The sequence below is a fragment of the Peromyscus leucopus genome, chromosome 5 (assembly GCF_004664715.2).
Source record: "Peromyscus leucopus breed LL Stock chromosome 5, UCI_PerLeu_2.1, whole genome shotgun sequence".
Taxonomy (NCBI): domain Eukaryota; kingdom Metazoa; phylum Chordata; class Mammalia; order Rodentia; family Cricetidae; genus Peromyscus; species Peromyscus leucopus.
In genome coordinates this window covers 111,500,064-111,518,191 of record NC_051067.1, presented here as the reverse complement: position 1 = coordinate 111,518,191, position 18,128 = coordinate 111,500,064, and the positions used below count along the sequence as shown (strand labels likewise).

The following is an 18,128-nucleotide window of genomic DNA, read 5'->3' as shown; positions in this document are numbered from 1 at the left end:
CTACAGAAACAAGAGAGGTCCTGCCTCAACCAAGTGGAGAGAACTGACCCCTGGAATTTGTACTCTGGTCTCCACATGTCTGCCACAGTAGGGTGGTGCCTGAACTCTCACACACAGAACAAAAATTTAAAACGAACAAGCAAACATAGAATCACTACCTTACAGTTCCAGCTATGCCACTTCTAGGTAGAGTGCCAAAGGAACCCAAGTTGGCACACAACAGAGGTACCTGCACACCCATTTATCTTCTTTTCCTTTTTCCAGCACTATTCACAACAGCCAAGTTATGGAATCAGCAACAGATGAACAGATAAAGATAATACCGTATACATAGGTATGGAACAATATTCAGCTATTGAAAAGAATGAAATGAGATTATTTACATGAAAACGCATGGGACTAGAGATCATGTTAAGTGAAGCAAGCCAAACTCAGAAAGCCAAATATGTTTTTTTTCCTCATATGCAGAATACAGACTTAAGATTTATTTTTTATCATTTTTCATTATGTGTAGGTGTATGTGTCTGCATTTGAGTATGTGCAAATGAGTACAGTGCCCCCAGGAGACTATGAAATCCTGAAACTGGAGTTACAGGCAGTTGTGAGCCACCTATGTGGGTGCTGGGGACGGAACTCTGGTCCTCTCCAGCAAATGTTAAGAGCTGAGCCATCTCTTCAGCCTCCCCACAACTCGCCCCAAATTATGACCTAAAGTCAGGGCGTACTACTTTTGAGAAGGAAGGGGACCAGTAGAAAGAAGAAGGGACAAACAGGAGCGGGAAACAGGAGGTTAAATATCAGAGTGGGTGCTTGTGAGTACTCAACCGTTAAGAGAGCTGACTACTCTTTTTGAGGGCCTGGGTCCAACCATCTCTAGCCGCAGTTCCAGAGGATTTAATGCCCTTTTCTGTACTCTGTGGACACTCAGGCACTTGGGTGCCGAGGCAGGAGGATTGTTAATTTTAGAGAAACATGGGCTACACAGTAAAACTGTCTCAAAAATAAGAACCATATTTACTTATCAACACGGCAGCGTTTACTTTTTAAATTGCCAAGTAAAATGTTATGCATTTATGGTTTACAACGTGTTGACATGAGTGTGAGCTGTAAAACAGAATTAAGTTTTGTTTTAGGAAGGAGCCCACAAAGGTCATACCCAAGCGCTGGCATAAAGACAGTCATGCGGAACCTTCGGGCAGCATCGTCCTTAGTCTTTTCCTAGGGCAGGGAAGCATTACAGTAGTGCACACTGCCGGGGTTCCAGTCTGCAGACTTCGGAGGAGTCTGCTCCCCACTCCAGAGGCTTCTGGAAGCCTCTTCCTCACTGATGCTCAGAAGGGAGGGTGTGGAATTTCAGACAAGCTCTGCGCAGTAGCGAGCATTCCTCAGAAGGCATGACAGTGGCAGAACAGAACATAGCGACGTGCTAGGGGCGCGGACGGGAGGAAGGGGCACGGCTCCAGGCAGAGCGCACGCGTGAGACTGACCAATCAGCATCTAGGGACGGGGCTGGGCCGGCAGGTCGGGCTGCAGAGATAGGTGGAGCCGAGCCGAGATTCTCCAATGGAGTGGAGGCAGAGGCGGGCCCAGTGGCAGAAGGAGAATGGCGTGGAGACACTTTAGAGTGAGTCTGCCGTGGGAGCTCACGCGAAGTCGGAGCGCACGCTGGGAGGGGATGAGGCGGGGAGAGTGAGAGGCTGGGGCCCTTGCTGTGTGGCCTGCACGTGGGTGCAGCGTAGGGGCATGCAAAAAAGCAAGCGTGCTGAGCGTGAGCGATCGCGGGCATTTATTATTATTATTTTTTATTATTATTTTTTAATTTGAACTAGTATGTCGTCTAGCATTGTGGAAAGGATCCAAGGCGGAATGAAATAAGACATGCGGCCACCCTTCCAGATCAAGTGTGGTTAGAATGGGAGCCCTGTGTGAAGAGACCTTAGTTGTGTCCCTGGTTTGGGAAAGAGTGCTCAGTTATTGTTGCTTGACACGCGGGCTTCTGCAGTCTCCCAGAAGGAGGGAAAATGAATACTTGGTTTGTTGGGCAGGCAAATCTGATCACACCCTCTACTTCCTTATTTAGTGGACAAATTAAAAAATAAAATTATGTGTAGATGTGTGTGTATGTGTGTGTGTGTGGGGGGGGTGAGTGCAGGTGCTCTCCGAGACCAGATGTGCTGGAGCCCCTAAAGCTCGAGTTATAGGTGGTTGTGGTGAGCTGTCTGTATTTTGGCTGGCATCCCTCCCTTTGCTCCTACCTCATTTTAAGCAATGCTTTCCTTTTAGTTCCAAACAGAGGGCTTCCGCTACCTCATTCTCTGGCCCTTCTCATTGGCCCCCACCACCCTTTTCCAGCTTCTTCCTCCTTTTTAGCTTTTGTGTCCCTTTTGAAAGTCAGCTCTAACGTGTTTCCTCAAAATCCTCCCATTACATTATTCCTTCATGTCTGTTTTCTTGGCTCTATATTTACATGGCTATTAATTTGTCTCTTCATTAGATTACATTCTTCTGAAGGACAAGGGCCAGGCCTGGTTTGCTTGCCTTTGGTGAAGGATTGAATGAATGCATTAGCCGCTTAGCATCTGGCAGTGATAATTATCACAAAGCATTGTGAACTGCTTCTGAGCTGGGGTAGTGGTTCTCTACCCAAAGTGTGAAGCTATGTTTATATTATACACAGGACATTTCAGGCCAGTAACCTTTTTAGGTATAATTTTAAAATATAAACACCATGTCCTAACTACAGTATAAAAGTGTTTAAGCCTCTACTTAGAAGGTGTGCACTTGTATACAAACAGTAAATTATATCCTTCCTGGTGGGGTTTTAGGAACGGTGACTAATTCTTGGTAATGTTTTGTGTAAACGGTATAGTTGTCCTTAAGTTACAAGGTACCTGTATTCCTGGAAAAGTATATGTAAACCTGTATATGTAAACCATGTTGGAAGGGGAGGGTAGTTGGTGTTTGTGTTGTGAACTACATAGCTTTCCCCTTGGTTCAGATAAGAAGTTTGTTTGTTTGTTTGTTTTTAAAGATTTATTTATTATGTATACAGTGTTCTGCCTGCATGCCAGAAGAGGGCACCAGATCTCATTACAGATGGTTGGGAGTCACCATGTGGTTCCTGGAATTGAACTTATGACCTCTGCAAGAACAGCCAGTGCTCTTAACCGCTGACCCCTCTCTCCAGCCCCTGTTTTTTGTTTTTTTTTTAAACCTACATAAATAGCAATAGCAAATTCAAACATCGTACAGTACATAGGGAAATTAGTGTGTTTAATCAAAGAAGAATATGGACAGGACTGATTTTCTCCATTAGCATTGTTCCCTCATTTAACTAGTAAAAATTTTCCCACGTGGCCCCTAGTGGGCAGTACTGCCTGTCTTGAAAATTCCCTGGCTGGTCCTTAGGAAAATATTCAGGGCTAGAACCTGTGTAAGCAGTGTAGATACTGCGTCTACAAAGGCTGGTGGGCAGTGGGCAGGACAGGAAGGGGGGCAGTGTGAGCAGGGAAGGGCTGTCACTTCATGTAGATGGGTACAGGGTCAGTCAGGGGGCTGCAGCCTGGCCTGAGGGGGTTCCCATGGAGCCTTTCTTTTTCCCCACTAGAAGCGGGCCCTGGATGCAGCCATCATCCTTGGGGGCGGAGGATTTCTCTTCACCTCTTACCTGACAGCCATTGGCGATGACCATTTCTATGCTGATTATCTGATGCCGGCCCTGCAGAGACTGCTAGACCCAGAGTCAGCCCACCGGCTAGCTGTTCGCTTCACGTCCCTGGGGCTCCTTCCTCGGGCTACATTTCAGGACTCTGACATGCTGGTAGGTGCTCCTGGGTCACCCTGTGTTACATTTAGGTATGCAGGGAAGGTCACATGCTTCAACACTTCTGTACTTCCCTGCTTTTGAAAACCAGAGCTACAGGGTTGCAAGCAGCTGGAACCCGGAGCCTGGTCTGAGGAAGCGTCTTTTATTCTGAGTTACACCTTGTACCTACAGAGCAGCACTCACCACGTAGCCCGTGCTTACAACTTTCATCCTTACAACTGCTCTTTGAGCTAGGTCCTATCTCAGTCTCATCTCCATCTACAGATCAGGAAACTGAGGTACAGACTAAATAAGGGACTTGCCCAAGGTCACGCAGCTGCGAGGCAGGACCAGGATTCAAACCCGTGGAGTCTGACTCCAGTGTCCAACCTTGGCCACTGGCCTGCCTTGCTGAGGTCCCTCTGTTGACTGGGGACATGTTCTGGAGTCATGAAACGGCTGATGGATGCAGAGGGACCGTGTTAGCTGGGAAGGGCTGTCACTTGTAGCTATTATATCCTCTGTCTGGGTAGGTATGAAGGGTCAGGGGCGTGCTGCGGCCTGGCCTGATGGGTCCTTTCTTTTCCCCCTCCCCTCCCCCACCAGAAGCAGGCCCTGGATGTAGTTATCATCCTGAGCAGGTCGAGGACTTAAGTCCTAGGCAACCTCCTGCCCCAGCCACATTCAGCCACAACTCACTCCTCTGGCCCACCCGGCTCCATTTGTGACCGAACCAGTGTGGCCCTTCTACTGTCTCTCTGAATGTTACCCTTTTTCTTTTGAGATGGGTCCATGTTGTCCAGGTTGGTCTTGAACTTGTGGGCTCAAATGATTTCTGAAGCTCAGCTTCCTGAGGAAGTGGGACCATACATACAGTATGTATCACTATGCGCAGGGGTCCCTGCTCCTCAACAGCCAGGCCGGTTGGTACTCTCAGCCCACTTCACCTCCCTCCATTAGTTCTTGCTGTTTCCTAAGTCTTTCCTAAGTTCTTTATCATGACTAGACTCTCCTAGGAGGGTGGTTGGTGCTTTTGGAATGCTTGGCTGCCCTGGTCTCCTGATCGGCCAGTTTAACCATAGTCTCAGGGAAGTTTGACAGTACCCAGGCTCTGTCGCGCCGCCAGGGGTGAGGACTGGCTTGAGGGTACCTCAAGGAGGGCCCGTTATACCCGAACCCCTGACCTCGTGGTTCTGAAGTGCTGTATGCACATTCTTACTCTCCTTGTGTTCTTCCTCATCTCCTGCGGATTTCAAGAACCATGTGGCTTCTCCCTTGGGGACACTTACTTGACCTCCAAAGAGGTGACTGGAGCCAGTACCAGTGCCCGCAGTGTCCTCCCTCCAACTCTCCATGGTGCCCATGGGCTGGCTTCTTGTCAGTTATGGAGGAAGGGTCAACTGGGGCTTGTGTGCTAGGCTGGTTACAGGCTTTGCTCACTGTCAGAGTAGCCTGACCTAAAGGCTGACACCAAGGACCCCTTCTCCTGCCCAGGTTGAGTAGATAAGAATGGATACTGTAAGCGTGCTCCACAGCACCTGTCTCTATTCATTTGTGGTGGGACACTGCCTCTCCCCTAGCCTTGAGACCTCACGGTGTCAGACCCCAGCAGGCATCGGAAGCCCCTGCAGAGCGCTGATGCAGGGAGATACTTCAGAGTGTCCTTCCTCCCAAAGATCTCTATTCTGTGGGCCCAGTGATGCTTAGCAAGTTCCAGGGGAGTTCTGATACAAGATGCTGGATCCCTGCTGAGAACCACATGGTGTAGCCTTGTATACCTCTGACCTTGTCTCCTTCCCAGGAAGTGAGAGTCCTGGGCCATAAATTCCGAAACCCAGTAGGGATTGCTGCAGGATTTGACAAGCACGGGGAAGCTGTGGATGGCCTCTACCAGCTGGGCTTTGGTTTTGTTGAGGTAGGAAGTGTGACTCCCCAGCCTCAGGAAGGAAACCCCAGACCCAGAGTGTTCCGACTCCCGGAGGATCAAGCTGTCATTAACAGGTAGGTGGTGGCTCAGTGTCAGAGGGCTATATCTCCTCCCCTGCTGGGATCCCTGAGATGGAAGACCTGCCTTCTGCTCTTCCCATATGATGGGTGGACAGTCTGTCACGTGGAATATTCAGGAGCCCTTTGAACACCCGTTGTGTACTAGGCAGCTCTTACCCCAACCTTGGGGAAAAAAACCCTGGATTTTACCAGGTGTTCCCCGCTGAGGCGTGGTGCTGGCGGCAAAGAACAGCGTGGGAAGGCTTGGGCTCTTCTGTTGGACTTCACAGAGTGTGCTTTTCTACATTGTTATTCCATTGTCCTTGTCCAGTGTTGGCCTAGAGGAATATAATGATCTCACGTGGAATCTGAAATGTTCTTTTTTGTTTGTTTTGTTTGTTTTTCGAGACAGGGTTTCTCTGTGTAGCTTTGCGCCTTTCCTGGAACTCACTTGGTAGCCCAGGCTGGCCTCGAACTCACGATCCGCCTGGCTCTGCCTCCCGAGTGCTGGGATTAAAGGCGTGCGCCACCACCGCCCGGCGTAATCTGAAATGTTCTAATGACTACATTGAAAACTAGAAAAAGAAGTGAACTTGATAATATAATTATCACGATTTCATCATAAACAATGTACTCTAAAGTCATTGTAACATACAGTCAATGTAAAAATAATTGATTAACTAGCCTCCTCCTTTTATTGGCTTCTGCTCCTCCGGCACCCATGTGCCTTTTACTTCTGGTTCCTCTCACTTGGCCAGGGCTGGTGGCCACATGCTGTCAGCAGCCTTGGTACTACACAGGTGACCCTTGCTTTCCGTGAACAAGGGTGTGGTATTCCACATGGACAGCCGCTCTTAGGAGGAGGCATCCTGCTGACTGTGTGAAGTCTTGCCCTTCATTGTTCTGCGTGGTTAGTATAACCCCAAAGAGAAGACCTCTGTGCTTTGCTAGGAGAGTTTTGGAGCGCCTCCTTGTGGGGATTTTGAAGGGCCTGTGGCTGTGCTTCCTACTGCATGGTGCAGGAAACTCCTCTACAAGTCATGGATCTTTCTGCTGCAATGCAGGCAGGGACTGATGTCTTTAGGACTGGCCAGGCAAAGTACTTGTGTTTCTGATTTGACTGTTACAGGTGACTTCGGGTCTCAGGGTGATGGTACTTGGTAGAGTCCCGTGGGGCAGGGAGTGATGAGGGTCGGGCGCCTGTGCTCTTGGGCACCTGCACACTGAGCCTTCTTGCTCATGTACGTGTTACGTGTTTGGTATAGGCGTGCTGAAGGGATGGGTGAGTAGTCACTGCGCCAGCAGGTCCACATGCCACTGTCCGTGCTGTGTTGCTGTGGCTGCAAGCAACAGAGTGGCGTAACCAGACCCCATTCGCTGTCATTCTTGTCACTGCGACAAAACAGCGCCAAAAAGCAGCTTACGGAAGGGAGGGCTCATTTTGGCTCACGGTCTGAGGGCACAAGCCCTCCTGGTGGGAGGAGCCTGAGGCAGGGGGTCACTTGGCATCCGTGAAGGATGCTGGCTCAGGTCACTTTCTCCTCCTTCCTCTGTTTGGGATGTGAGCCCATGGGATGGTGCTGCCCATGTTCATGCTGGGTCTTCCCTGTTCCCTTCAACCTTCCTGGAAACAGTCTTACGGACACACCAGAGGTGTGTTTCCATGGTGATGCTAAATCACATCCAATTGACGGTGATGAGTGACCAGCGGCGAGAGCATGGAAATGGTCTCGGTGCCTTTTCCCAACTGTCTGTCGCCTTCTAACCCCACCCCTTTCCTGTGGGTTTATGTGCACCAGGTACGGATTCAACAGCCACGGGCTCTCGGTGGTGGAACAGAGGCTACGGGCCAGACAGCAGAAGCAGACCAAGCTCACTGCAGGTAAAGTCGGGTGCTGTGGGAGGGTTCTTCTTCCTCTATTACAGAGAAACACAGGGAAAAACGTGGGGAGGGCACGTGACTCAGGAACAGGAAACAAACAAATAATAAAAAGCATACAAAGCAACTTAGGCTCCCCTCGTTTGGGGATTGTCTGGCTTCCACCACAGCCTCAAAGGTCTTAAGCAAATGTCCTAATTCAGTAGAGCCTTGCTGGTCTCAGGCACCCATGGAATCTGGGTGTTCCTAACTTGGGGATCAACAAAGAGCATGTGTGGAGCTAAGACGTGACCCGAGTGCGTCTTCCCACATCCTCCCTGCATCCTTTTGTTCACTGTGTAAATAGTGTGTATTAGTTCTGGGAGAGCTAAAGAGGAGAGTTGTCACACGCCTTCCCACTAGGGGACCAATTGCCCTCGGGACTCACTTTAGAAACAGCCGTCACCTCTGGTGACTTTTCGCGGAGATGTTCCAGTTTGTTCTCTGTGGTCTGCTCTGCTCTCTGAGGTGCATTTTGGGGTCCAAGCCCTGGGTGGTGACCCCTTGCTGCCCATGGCTCCCCAAGCGCCCTCTGCAGTCTGTGGAGGCTTTTCTCCTTTGGCTCGGGAACGCCATCGGGCGTCTTAGCCTCATTCAATAGCCTCGTGGCGTGACGACTAAGCCAAGGACTTCTGCATTTATCTGGGGAGCTAAGGAAGAAAGGGTTAAAGCATTTGGCAAGTTCGGATGGTGGGAGCAGGAAACGGCAGTGTTTAAAAGCCCCCGGCTTTCACAGAACCAGACCCTGCCAGCCCTGCAGAACCGTGAAGGTCTCAACATGATGTCCGTGGCTTGTGGTGTTCTGCCTCCCGCCTTCCCCTTCTTCTCGTGAATGCCCGCAGTGCTCTGTGTGCTAGCCTTACCGCCCGTTCTCCCGTGTCCACCCTTCACCCTCAGTCTGTGCCCTCACATTCACTGGAGTGAGTTCGAGTCCTGTGTCCATGCTCTGCCCACATGTGTCTGCTGGCGGCTCGCAGCCTCATAGAAACCTTTTGCTCGCGCCATGCCCAGGAATGCGAGTTGAGAGAAGAGACGGTGCTCTGTGTAGAGTAGTCAGGCCTTCCTGACTCCAGAATCGTGTCAATGTGGGCAGGTGAGCACTAAGGAAAGGCTCAGTTACCTCATGGAAGCCATACTCCTGATCCAGTGTACTTGTGCTGAAGCTCACAAGTGATCCTGGCTTGCCGAGTGCTAGGCTTGAGAAGCTTCGAGACCACTTAGGAAATTAGTTACACAAAATCTTACTTTTAAGCTGATGTCCACGAAGGTGACCGGCTGTGAGAAGGTGGTTAGCAGTATGGGATGTTGCTTGTGTCCTCCCTGGCCTGGCATGTGTGAGCCGACTTGGTGTTCTGGTGTGCACTGGAGCGTCAGATGGACAGCAGCCTGGGCCACTGACATGCTAGAGTTGTGAAAAAGCTGAATCCTGTAAACTCCTTTCTGTCACAGACAGCAGGAGTTTGAAAGAGCACTCTTCTAGAGGCTTGGCCTTTTGAGTGTGATGGAGCAGGTGTGAGTAATTATGCCCAGGCCCCAGGAATGTCCTGGGGCTGTGGAGATGTATGATCACCCTAATTATTTTCTCAGAAAACTAAAAAGGTTTATTACACACCTCCATCTACCTTTTAGGCATGATAGTTGAAAATGTTTTCTAGCGTTTCCCTGTGTAGCTCAGGCTGGCCTCGAACTTACAGCAATCCTCCTGCAGGCTGAATCCCCATGTGTGGCTTCCAGTGTTTTATACTTTTATTTGTTTTTAACCATTTCTCATACAGTTCCTTGACCAAGGCTCATGAGATTCATGTTGCTCTTGCTGACATGCCCATCAATGCATGCCTGCTCTCACTTTTATTACCTCCCCCAACCACCCCCGCTTATATATATATTTTTAACTTTTGCAAGGCACTGATCTATGAGGACAGCAGAATGTCTTTAGGAGTTATTTTATTGCTGTGTTCCTTTAACAGAACAGTAGTATTTGGTTTTCCCCTCGGTCCATGACCTGTCTGGTTTCAGATCCTGGCCACCCAAGCAGTGTTGGGGTTGGGCTCCATCTCATGGTGTGGGCCTTAGATCCGGTCAGGTATTGGTTGGTTACTTCCACAGGCTCTGTGCTACCATTTCACTAGTGTGTCTTACAGGCAGGTCACCATTGTAGATCAAAAGGTTTGTAGCTGGGTTGGTGTCTACCTTTCTCCTTTGGTAGCGTGCAGAGTGCCTTCCAGTGCCGTGGACACTAGACCAGAGGGAAGAAGACTGTAGGTAGGCCCCAGCTCAACTTCTCCATATTCAGTGACTTGTGTAGGTGTTGTCTTTAGCAATAGGGCCTTGCCGTCTGTTTGTGGAGAGCAACCAATAGCTTTGGCAGTAGCCTGGGGTGTTTGGGGATTCTCATGAGGCCCCTTTGGCCAACAACTTCTTTGAACATCTTCTCTGAAAGTCTGGTTGATTTCTGCACTAAAACCATCTGGCCCTGGGTATTTTTTGGTTGGGAGAATTTTAATGACTGCTTCTATTTCACTAGGGGTTATAGGTCTGTTCACATTGCTTATCTGATCTTGGTTTAGCTTTGATAGATGGTGTATAGTGAGAAAATTATCCATTTATTTTCAGTTTTCAATTCGGTGGAGTCCAGGTGTTAAAATATGTCCCTATGATTCTTCGGATTTCCTTGGTGTCTGTTGTTATGTCCTCCTTTTCATCTCTAGTTTTGTTAATTTGGATCTCCCCTCTTCACCTTTTAATTAATTGGGCTAAAGGTTTGTCAATCTGACTGAGTTTCCCAAAGAACCAACTCTTTTTTTTTATTAAATTTTTATTTATTTATTTTTTTAATGCCGAATGTCATTTATTAAAGGAGGGAGGAGGTCTTAAATACAGGCTTACAGCACAGTGGGAGAACCCCAGAGGGCAGAAGTTCGCTACTGATGTTTTACAATCTTGCATCTAAAATGTTACCGCCCATTATGCAGGATACCCAGACAAGGAACTTCCCTTAAGCATTCAGGAGGGTGGAACCCGGCAGGGAATTATCATAGGGAGGATATCAAGGTCAAGGTCAGCAAGCAAGGCAACAGTTACCCAAAACAGGGGCCAGAGCCCTACAGGTCCCCCTTTTACTAAAAAATGAGCTTCTGACTTAGGTTGTGTGTGACATCAGCAGGTCACCTTACCTGTCATGGAGACGCCTGCCCAGGCCACACAGGTGCTCTGTCTTAGGTTGGTGAGCGCCCCCCAGGCATTACCCGTCTCTGAATACTCATTATCATACAGGCTCAATCGTGTGTGAGCTACAGAGTTAACTGCTGCCAAAGATCTCAAATTGGCACTGGGCTTGCAATCTGTGTGTTCAACACAGAAAAGACCAACAGAGGTCCTATCTCACCCATAGCCAGTAGGCCAAAGGCAACTGAGCCATTCCCTTCCTTGATGAGCCTTATTGCAAATTGGAGTCCTTGTAAGATGTTATCCCAAAAGCAAATGGAACTTGAGTTTATGAATTTATAATTTTAAAAGCCAATTGGAATGTATATAATTATTGAATTAAATTTATCATGCCCAATAGAATCAAAGATTAACTAACTGTGGTAGCTACTTTTGCTGCCAGGGTCTCCACTGTGCTAGCTGTAGTAACCAATTATGAAGTGGTAATCCCAGAAACAGTAGCAGCGGCGTTGGCTGCCACTGCTATATCAGCAACAACAGCAGTAGCAATGTCAAGTTCTCTTCTGGAGCATGTGGGCATCCACTGGCAAGGATACAACTCCAGGAACATGAACTGCTAAGGCCCATTTTTCTTGATCTCAGCACAACTTAAGCTGGCAGCTCTGCAAAAGAACAACTAAGAACCATAAAGAAAAAACAGGCAGCTCACAAGGAGCAGAACTAATGGTCTCATAATGGCTACATTCAGGCTCATAAATTTTAAGGTATCTTCAAAGGGGGCTAAATGAATTAGAGGAGGCCAATAAATGTTGCACAGAGCCACTCCTGAAAAGTAGGTACTACACCAGCTTGAAGGACATTGTGAAAATGAAAAGGCTTAGCTGGCATGCTACTGTTAACAGATGGAGGTCAGTGACTTCAGAGTTATCCTTAATCTTCAAGGTGTCTGGATGACACAGAACCAACTCTTTATTGCACTGTTTCTTTCCATTATTTTTGTTTGTTTCTTTTTTCCTTTTTTTTCTTTTCTTTCTTTTTTTTCCCCCGGGGCAGGGTTTCTCCATATAGTTTTGCTGCCTGTCCTGGATCTCACTCTGTAGACCAGGGTAGCCTCAAACTCACAGAGATCCGCCTGGCTCTGCCTCCTGAGTGCTGGGATTAAAGGCGTGCACCACCACTGCCCAGCAAATTTTTTTTCTTTTCTTTTCTTTTTTTTTTTTTTTTTTGTTTGTTTCTGTTTTGTTTATTTCAGCCCTGAGTTTGTTTATATCTTGCCATCTACTCCTTTTGGGTGTGATTTCTTCTTTTTGTTCTAGAGCTTTCGGGTGTGCTGTTAAGTTACTAGTATGAGATCCCTCCAATTTATCTATGTAGGCACTTAGTGCTACATAAAGTTTTGTTTTTTGTTTTGTCTTGACCTATTTTTCATTCAGTAGTGAGTTGTTCAGTTTTCATGAGTTTGTAAGCTTTCTGTTGTTGTTGATATCCAGCTTTAATCTGTGGTGGTCTGATAGGATAACAGGATATTATTTCAATATTCTTGTATCCTTTGATACTTACTTTGTTGCTGAGTTTTGTGCAGTTTTGGAGATAGTTCCATGAGGTGCTAAGAAGAAGGTATATTCTTTTGTGTTTGGGTGAAATGGTCTGTAAATATCTATTAGGTCCATTTGGTTTGTGACATCATTTAGCTACAGCATTTCTTTGTTTAGTTTTTGTGTGGATGACCTGTCTATTGGCAAGAGTGGGGGTATTGAAGTCTCCCATTATGTGTGTGTGAGGGATCAATATCTGATTTAAGCTGTAGCATAGTTTGTTTTATGAACTTGGGTGCCCTTGTGTTTGGTGCATAGATGTTTAGAATTTCAGTGTCCTCTTGGTGGGTTTTTCCTTTGATGAGTATGTAGTTTCCTTCCCTATCTCTTTTGTTTAGTTTTGGTTTGAAGTCTATTTTGTCATATATTAAAATGGCTACACCCATTTTCTTCCTTGGTCCATTTGCTTAGAATATCTTTTTCCATTCTTTTACTCTGAGGTGATATCTATCCTCAATGTTAAAGTATGTTTCTTGGATGCAGTAGAAGGATGGATACTGTTTTGAACCCAATCCGTGAGTCTGTGTCTTCTTATTGGGAAGTGGAGGCCATTGATATCAATGTTTGTTGATTCCTTTTATGTTGTTGTTACGGTGTGGGTCCCCCACTTCTTTTGGTTTGTTGGTCTTAGATTATTTATTCCTTGTGTTTGGAGTGGTTAACCTCTTCAGGTTGAAGTTTTCCTTGTAGCACCTTCGATAGAGCTGGATTTGTGATTGAAAGTTTTGCTGGATTTGTGGTAGAGCATGTGTCCAGGCCCTTCTGGCTCTTAGCGTCTCTATTGAAAAGTCAGGTGTGAGTCTAATAGGCTTGTCTGCCTTTAGATATTATGTGGTCATCTTCTGTTGCAGCTTTTGCGACTTTCTCTGTTCTATACATATTATTATTATTATTATTATTATTATTATGTGTTGTGGGGAATTTATTTTTGGGTCCAATCTATTTGGTGTTCTGCTTGCTTCTTGTACCATGATAGGCACTTCCTTCTTTAGGTTAGGTAACTTTTCATCTGTGATTTTTTGAAAATATTTTCTGTGCCTTTGACTTGGGTTTCTTCTTTTTCTATCCCTATTACTCATAGATTTGGTCTTTTCATAGTGTCCTAGATTTCCTGGATGTGTTGTGCCTGGATTTTCTTTTCAGATTTAACATTTTTTTGACTGAGGTATATTTTTCTCCTATCCTGCCTTCAATGCTTGAGATTCCCTCTTCCATCGCTTTTATAATTTTGGTGAGGCTTTCTTCTGCGGTTTCTGTTCCAGTTCCTAAATTTTTCATTTCCAGCTTCACCTCAGTCTGGGCTTTCTTTAGTTATTCCATTTCCCCTTTCATGTGTTGAACGGTTTCCTTCACTTCATTCCACTGTTTGTGTTTCCATTAATGGGTTTATTCAGACCCTCTTTAAGGACCTTGAGCCTGTTCATAACGCTGTTCTGCGATCCTTGACTTGTGCTTCACTATTCTGCATTCTCAGGGCCTGCTGTGGCAGGGTTGCTGGGCTCTAGTGGAGACATGTTGTCCTGGCTGTTTCTGGGCTTTTACACAGGCGTCTAGGCATCTGGGTTTGAGATGACTATAATTCTAGGTGCTGATATCTGGTCTTGTCTCTGTTGATGATCAGTTCCTTGGTTCCTGTTACCCCTCCAGGAGAGCGTGGTGACTGGGTTGCCTGGTAGGGAGTGCTTCTGAGATCCTGTCAGGTGTGGCCACTGGTGGTCCTGGGTAGAAAGTGTTTCTAGGTTTTGGGAGCTGACCCTAAGGAATGGTGATGGGCAGGAAAGGGGTGGTGCTGAAAGGGTCCATAGGAGGGAGGAAAGCTGATGTGTCAACAGGGTCTGTACAGACCCCTGGGAACGAGGACAGAGAAGAGGAAGGAGAGGCCACAGCAGGTGATCTGCTACAAAGCTGGGATAAGACTGGGGCATTGGAATTGGAGGACCGAGGGAGAGTGAGGATCATGGACCGACCCCTGGCCAGTGGGGCTGCAGGGTCCCCAGGGAGTGCCTCCTTGGGCCACAGCTGTGACAGAGGATGGGGTGGTGCAGGAAGCCTGTAGAGATCTGTGTGATCTGCTGGGGATACCCTTCTTAACTTTCGTATGCTAAGCATGTGCTGTGCCTCTGAGAATCAATCTCCATAGCCCTGCATTTTTGTTTGTTTGTTTTTTTGAGACAGGGTCTCATGTAGCCCAGGTTGGCCTTCAACTTGCTATGTTGCTGAGGATGACTTTGAACTTTTTCTTACCTACACCTCCTGAGAACTGAGATTACAAGTGTTCATCATGCCCAGCTTCCTACTGTTTTTCTGTTTGTTTGTTTGTTTGTTTTTTTCCCCTAGTATTTAGGCTTCTAATTCCTCCATTTAAAATTTAAAAGATAAAAGGCTTAGTATGCCGGAAGCATCCAGTGTGCACACTGGCCATTTAGAGATTGTGAACTGGCTCTCAGTCATCAGGCAGCAGCCCCAGGAATGAACGTTTCACCTCTGTCAGCTGCTTCAGGAAAGTTGAGATTCAGGGGAGTCCAACCTGTACTCAGTGTTGCCTGGGAAACTGTGGGGACACACTGTTGATATTTACAGATGGGCTGCCCCTGGGAATAAACCTGGGGAAGAATAAGACTTCGGTGGACGCTGCTGCAGACTACGTAGAGGGTGTTCGCGTCCTGGGCCCCTTGGCTGACTACCTGGTGGTGAACGTGTCCAGTCCCAACACTGCTGGTCTGAGGAGCCTACAGGGAAAGACTGAGCTGCGCCGCCTGCTGGCCAAGGTGTGTCATTACACCATCGAGTGTTCCTTTGGCCCGCCTGTCCCTAATCCTTTTCAATCTTCAGGTGAAGGTTCAGGACCACTGAGAAGCTGTTCTTCACATCTAGGCTAGGACTCTTCATCACACCTTTTCCAAGCACCTTTTCCTCTCTCACAGCCCCAGTCATATGCAATAGGCAGGTAACTGCTATAAAACCACAAGCAGCCAGAGCAGGCACATCTCTCGTGTATCACTCCATCTCCAGCACTGGGTGGGAACAGAATGACTTCTCACTGCACAGTACTTGTGACACATATCCTTGCTTGTTTTCAGGGACAAAATCAAAACCCTTGAGCAGTTATCCCAAGGGGAGAAATTGCTTGTGCTCTAGTTGACCGTATGTGAAAATGCTGATCTGCACTGCTGGGCTGGCTGGGGTCCCATTTCTGCCTTGTCAACCCAGGTGCTGCAGGAGAGGGACGCCCTGAAGGGAGTTCGGAAGCCAGCAGTGCTGGTGAAGATCGCCCCTGACCTCACGGCCCAGGACAAGGAGGACATTGCCAGCGTGGCCAGAGAGGTTTGAGTCAGGGCGGTCCCGGGCAGGGTGGGGTGGCCTTCATTGTCCACTGCTGCTGGGAGGACACAACGGCACGGCTGATGACTTCCTCAGGGTGAGGTGGAAGGCTGGTTGGCTGTCTGTCGTTGTATAGTTCATCTGGTGGCAAACTGACTTTGAAAACCTGTTTGGTGCATCTTTTTTTCTTGGTTCTGATCCGTCTTCATCCAGGAAGTCTAAGGCCTGTGTTGGCCTCTCTGCCAGTCTCAGGTGGGACTAGAATGTTGTCTGTCCCTTTTCAGCTGGTCCGAACACCAGGCCTCTATGGCTAAAGAGGGTAGTAGGAACACAGTCCAGCAGTCCTGGATTTAAATCCTGGCTCTACTACGTACCCCCTGAGGGCCTCAGATAAGACACCCGGACAGCTTGTTCTAAGGGTCAAACCCTGCTCCGGCACGGTGATGGGCTCAGTGTGAGACACTTTTGTGTCACATTGAGAGGCTCATTCTCATAGCTTCTCCAGTCAAGATGTAGGTGAGGCCTGTGAGGGTCTTGCTCTGCAGAACGGGCCCCTGGCCTGGTGGCTGCTTCAGTCCTCAAAAAGAGTTTCTTTGAGTCCCTCAGATCCATGGCTTAAGGCTCTTTCTCCGTCTCCCGCTGCAGCTGGGCATCGATGGACTGATCGTCACAAACACCACAGTGAGTCGCCCTACTGGCCTCCAAGGTGCCCTCCGCTCTGAGACGGGAGGACTGAGTGGGAAGCCACTCCGAGATCTGTCGACCCAGACCATCCGGGAGATGTACACCCTCACTCAAGGCAAGGCTTGTGAGGCCCTGTTTCTGCCCTGGTCCACGGTGTTTGCTGAGAGCCCTGGTTCTCTCCTCATCCGCTGTGTCTGCTGGGACTGAGGGCTGCTGGAGACCGGGGTCCTCACACCCGCCCTCCTGGCCTTGCTCTGTGCTTCTCTCCAGGCAGGATTCCCATCATCGGGGTTGGTGGTGTGAGCAGTGGGCAGGACGCGCTGGAGAAGATCCAGGCGGGAGCCTCCCTGGTGCAGCTGTACACGGCCCTCACCTTCCTGGGGCCACCTGTCGTGGTCAGGGTCAAGCGTGAGCTGGAGGCGCTTCTAAAGTGAGTGGGCCTTGTTGCAGCTTGAGACGGGGAAGTTGGTCGGAGAGGCGAATTAGAAAGTGACACTTGACATTACTCTACTGTGCACTCCCGGGGGGCTGGAGGGAAACACTGACGGCAGGGTGGGAGGATTTCTCTGCTGCACCTTTGTCCAAGGACAAACAGCGCCCAGGGAATTCAGAATGCTTCTGAGGCAGTGCTGGTGACAAGGAATTGCCACTTGCCTGGGGACCAGGGATGGGGGGAGTCCTAGCAGGATGAAGCAGGGAGTGAATTTACATTTACATCCGGGAGCTGCAGGGTATCAAGTCACTTCCCTTCCTGAAGTCACAGAGGACCTGGCTGGACATAGGTGCAGGGGCCTGGGTGAGGGCAGAGGAGCGGTTGTAAGGTGTGTTGGGTGGGATGGTGTGGTAAGCAGCACGCTCATGGCGAGTGTGGGCTTCCTGAGGACAGGCCACCTGTTTTCTTTCCAGAGAGCAGGGTTTTAACACAGTGACAGACGCCATTGGAGCAGATCATCGGAGGTGACGGATCCTGCCAGACGCCCCTCCAGAACATGCCCACCAACTCAAGCAAGCCTTGTGGCTGCGTCATGAGAGGAAGATCTATCTCAAGCCATGTCCCTTGAACTGTGGCCTAGCTGGACTGCACACACCAGTCACGGGTGTCACTAGACAGTGAAGGCTTTCTCTGATCACTCGATGAGACTGTAAACTAACTGTCACTTTCTGGATCTAAGTCCTGGGATCCCTCAGTATCATAAGGACATTGGCCCTTTGGGAGGAAAAATCATGGAGAAAATAAAGCCACTTAAACCTGTTTTAAAATCATGTCCCTTCCTGGGGGGCCAGGTCTCTGCCCAGATGCTGAAGGTCTTTCTGGGCCCCTACTTCCTGGTCTGCAGAGAGGCTTCCCAGGACTCTGCCTTTCAGTTGACTTGATTTATTTTACATTTCTGACTTTATTTTGAGAATATTTCAAACACAGTCAAAAGTTGCAGGAATAGTCAGTGAAGTCTATGTGTCCATTTTGATCCACCAGGGGTCACCATTTGTCACAGTGGCTTCTCTAGCCTTCTCTAGCGCGCGCGCGCGCGCGCGCACACACACACACACACACACACACACACAGAGAACATTGCTAGTGTATACTATTATTGCTGAAACGTTTGAGTCAGGGCCATCGTTACTTTCCTCCACATCTCATTACTGCTTAAATTTC

General features: G+C 48.4%; 2 protein-coding genes across 3 annotated transcripts in view; one reads left to right on the top strand and one right to left on the bottom strand.

Annotated features, from left to right (window-relative positions):
• The window catches only part of Pkd1l3 (polycystin 1 like 3, transient receptor potential channel interacting), a 71,969-nt gene extending 70,560 nt beyond the window's left edge, over nt 1-1,409 (bottom strand). Inside the window, 1 exon segment of the mRNA XM_037206253.1 lies at nt 1,157-1,409. The gene's annotated coding sequence lies outside the window, so the exon portion shown is untranslated.
• Nucleotides 1,410-1,542: 133 nt separating this feature from the next.
• Nucleotides 1,543-17,734, top strand: Dhodh (dihydroorotate dehydrogenase (quinone)). 2 transcript variants are annotated; one of them, XM_028891038.2, is made up of 9 exons: nt 1,543-1,624; nt 3,608-3,820; nt 5,607-5,806; nt 7,591-7,673; nt 15,050-15,237; nt 15,680-15,793; nt 16,436-16,589; nt 16,745-16,904; nt 17,381-17,734. In XM_028891038.2, exons 1-9 carry the CDS (start codon nt 1,604-1,606, stop codon nt 17,433-17,435), a joined length of 1,188 nt encoding a protein of 395 aa, XP_028746871.1. In that variant the 5' UTR covers nt 1,543-1,603; the 3' UTR covers nt 17,436-17,734. The 2 variants fall into 2 exon arrangements, with proteins under 2 accessions (XP_028746871.1, XP_037062149.1); XM_037206254.1 differs by lacking the exon at nt 17,381-17,734 and having other exon boundaries at nt 16,749-16,872.
• Nucleotides 17,735-18,128: the final 394 nt, after the last annotated feature.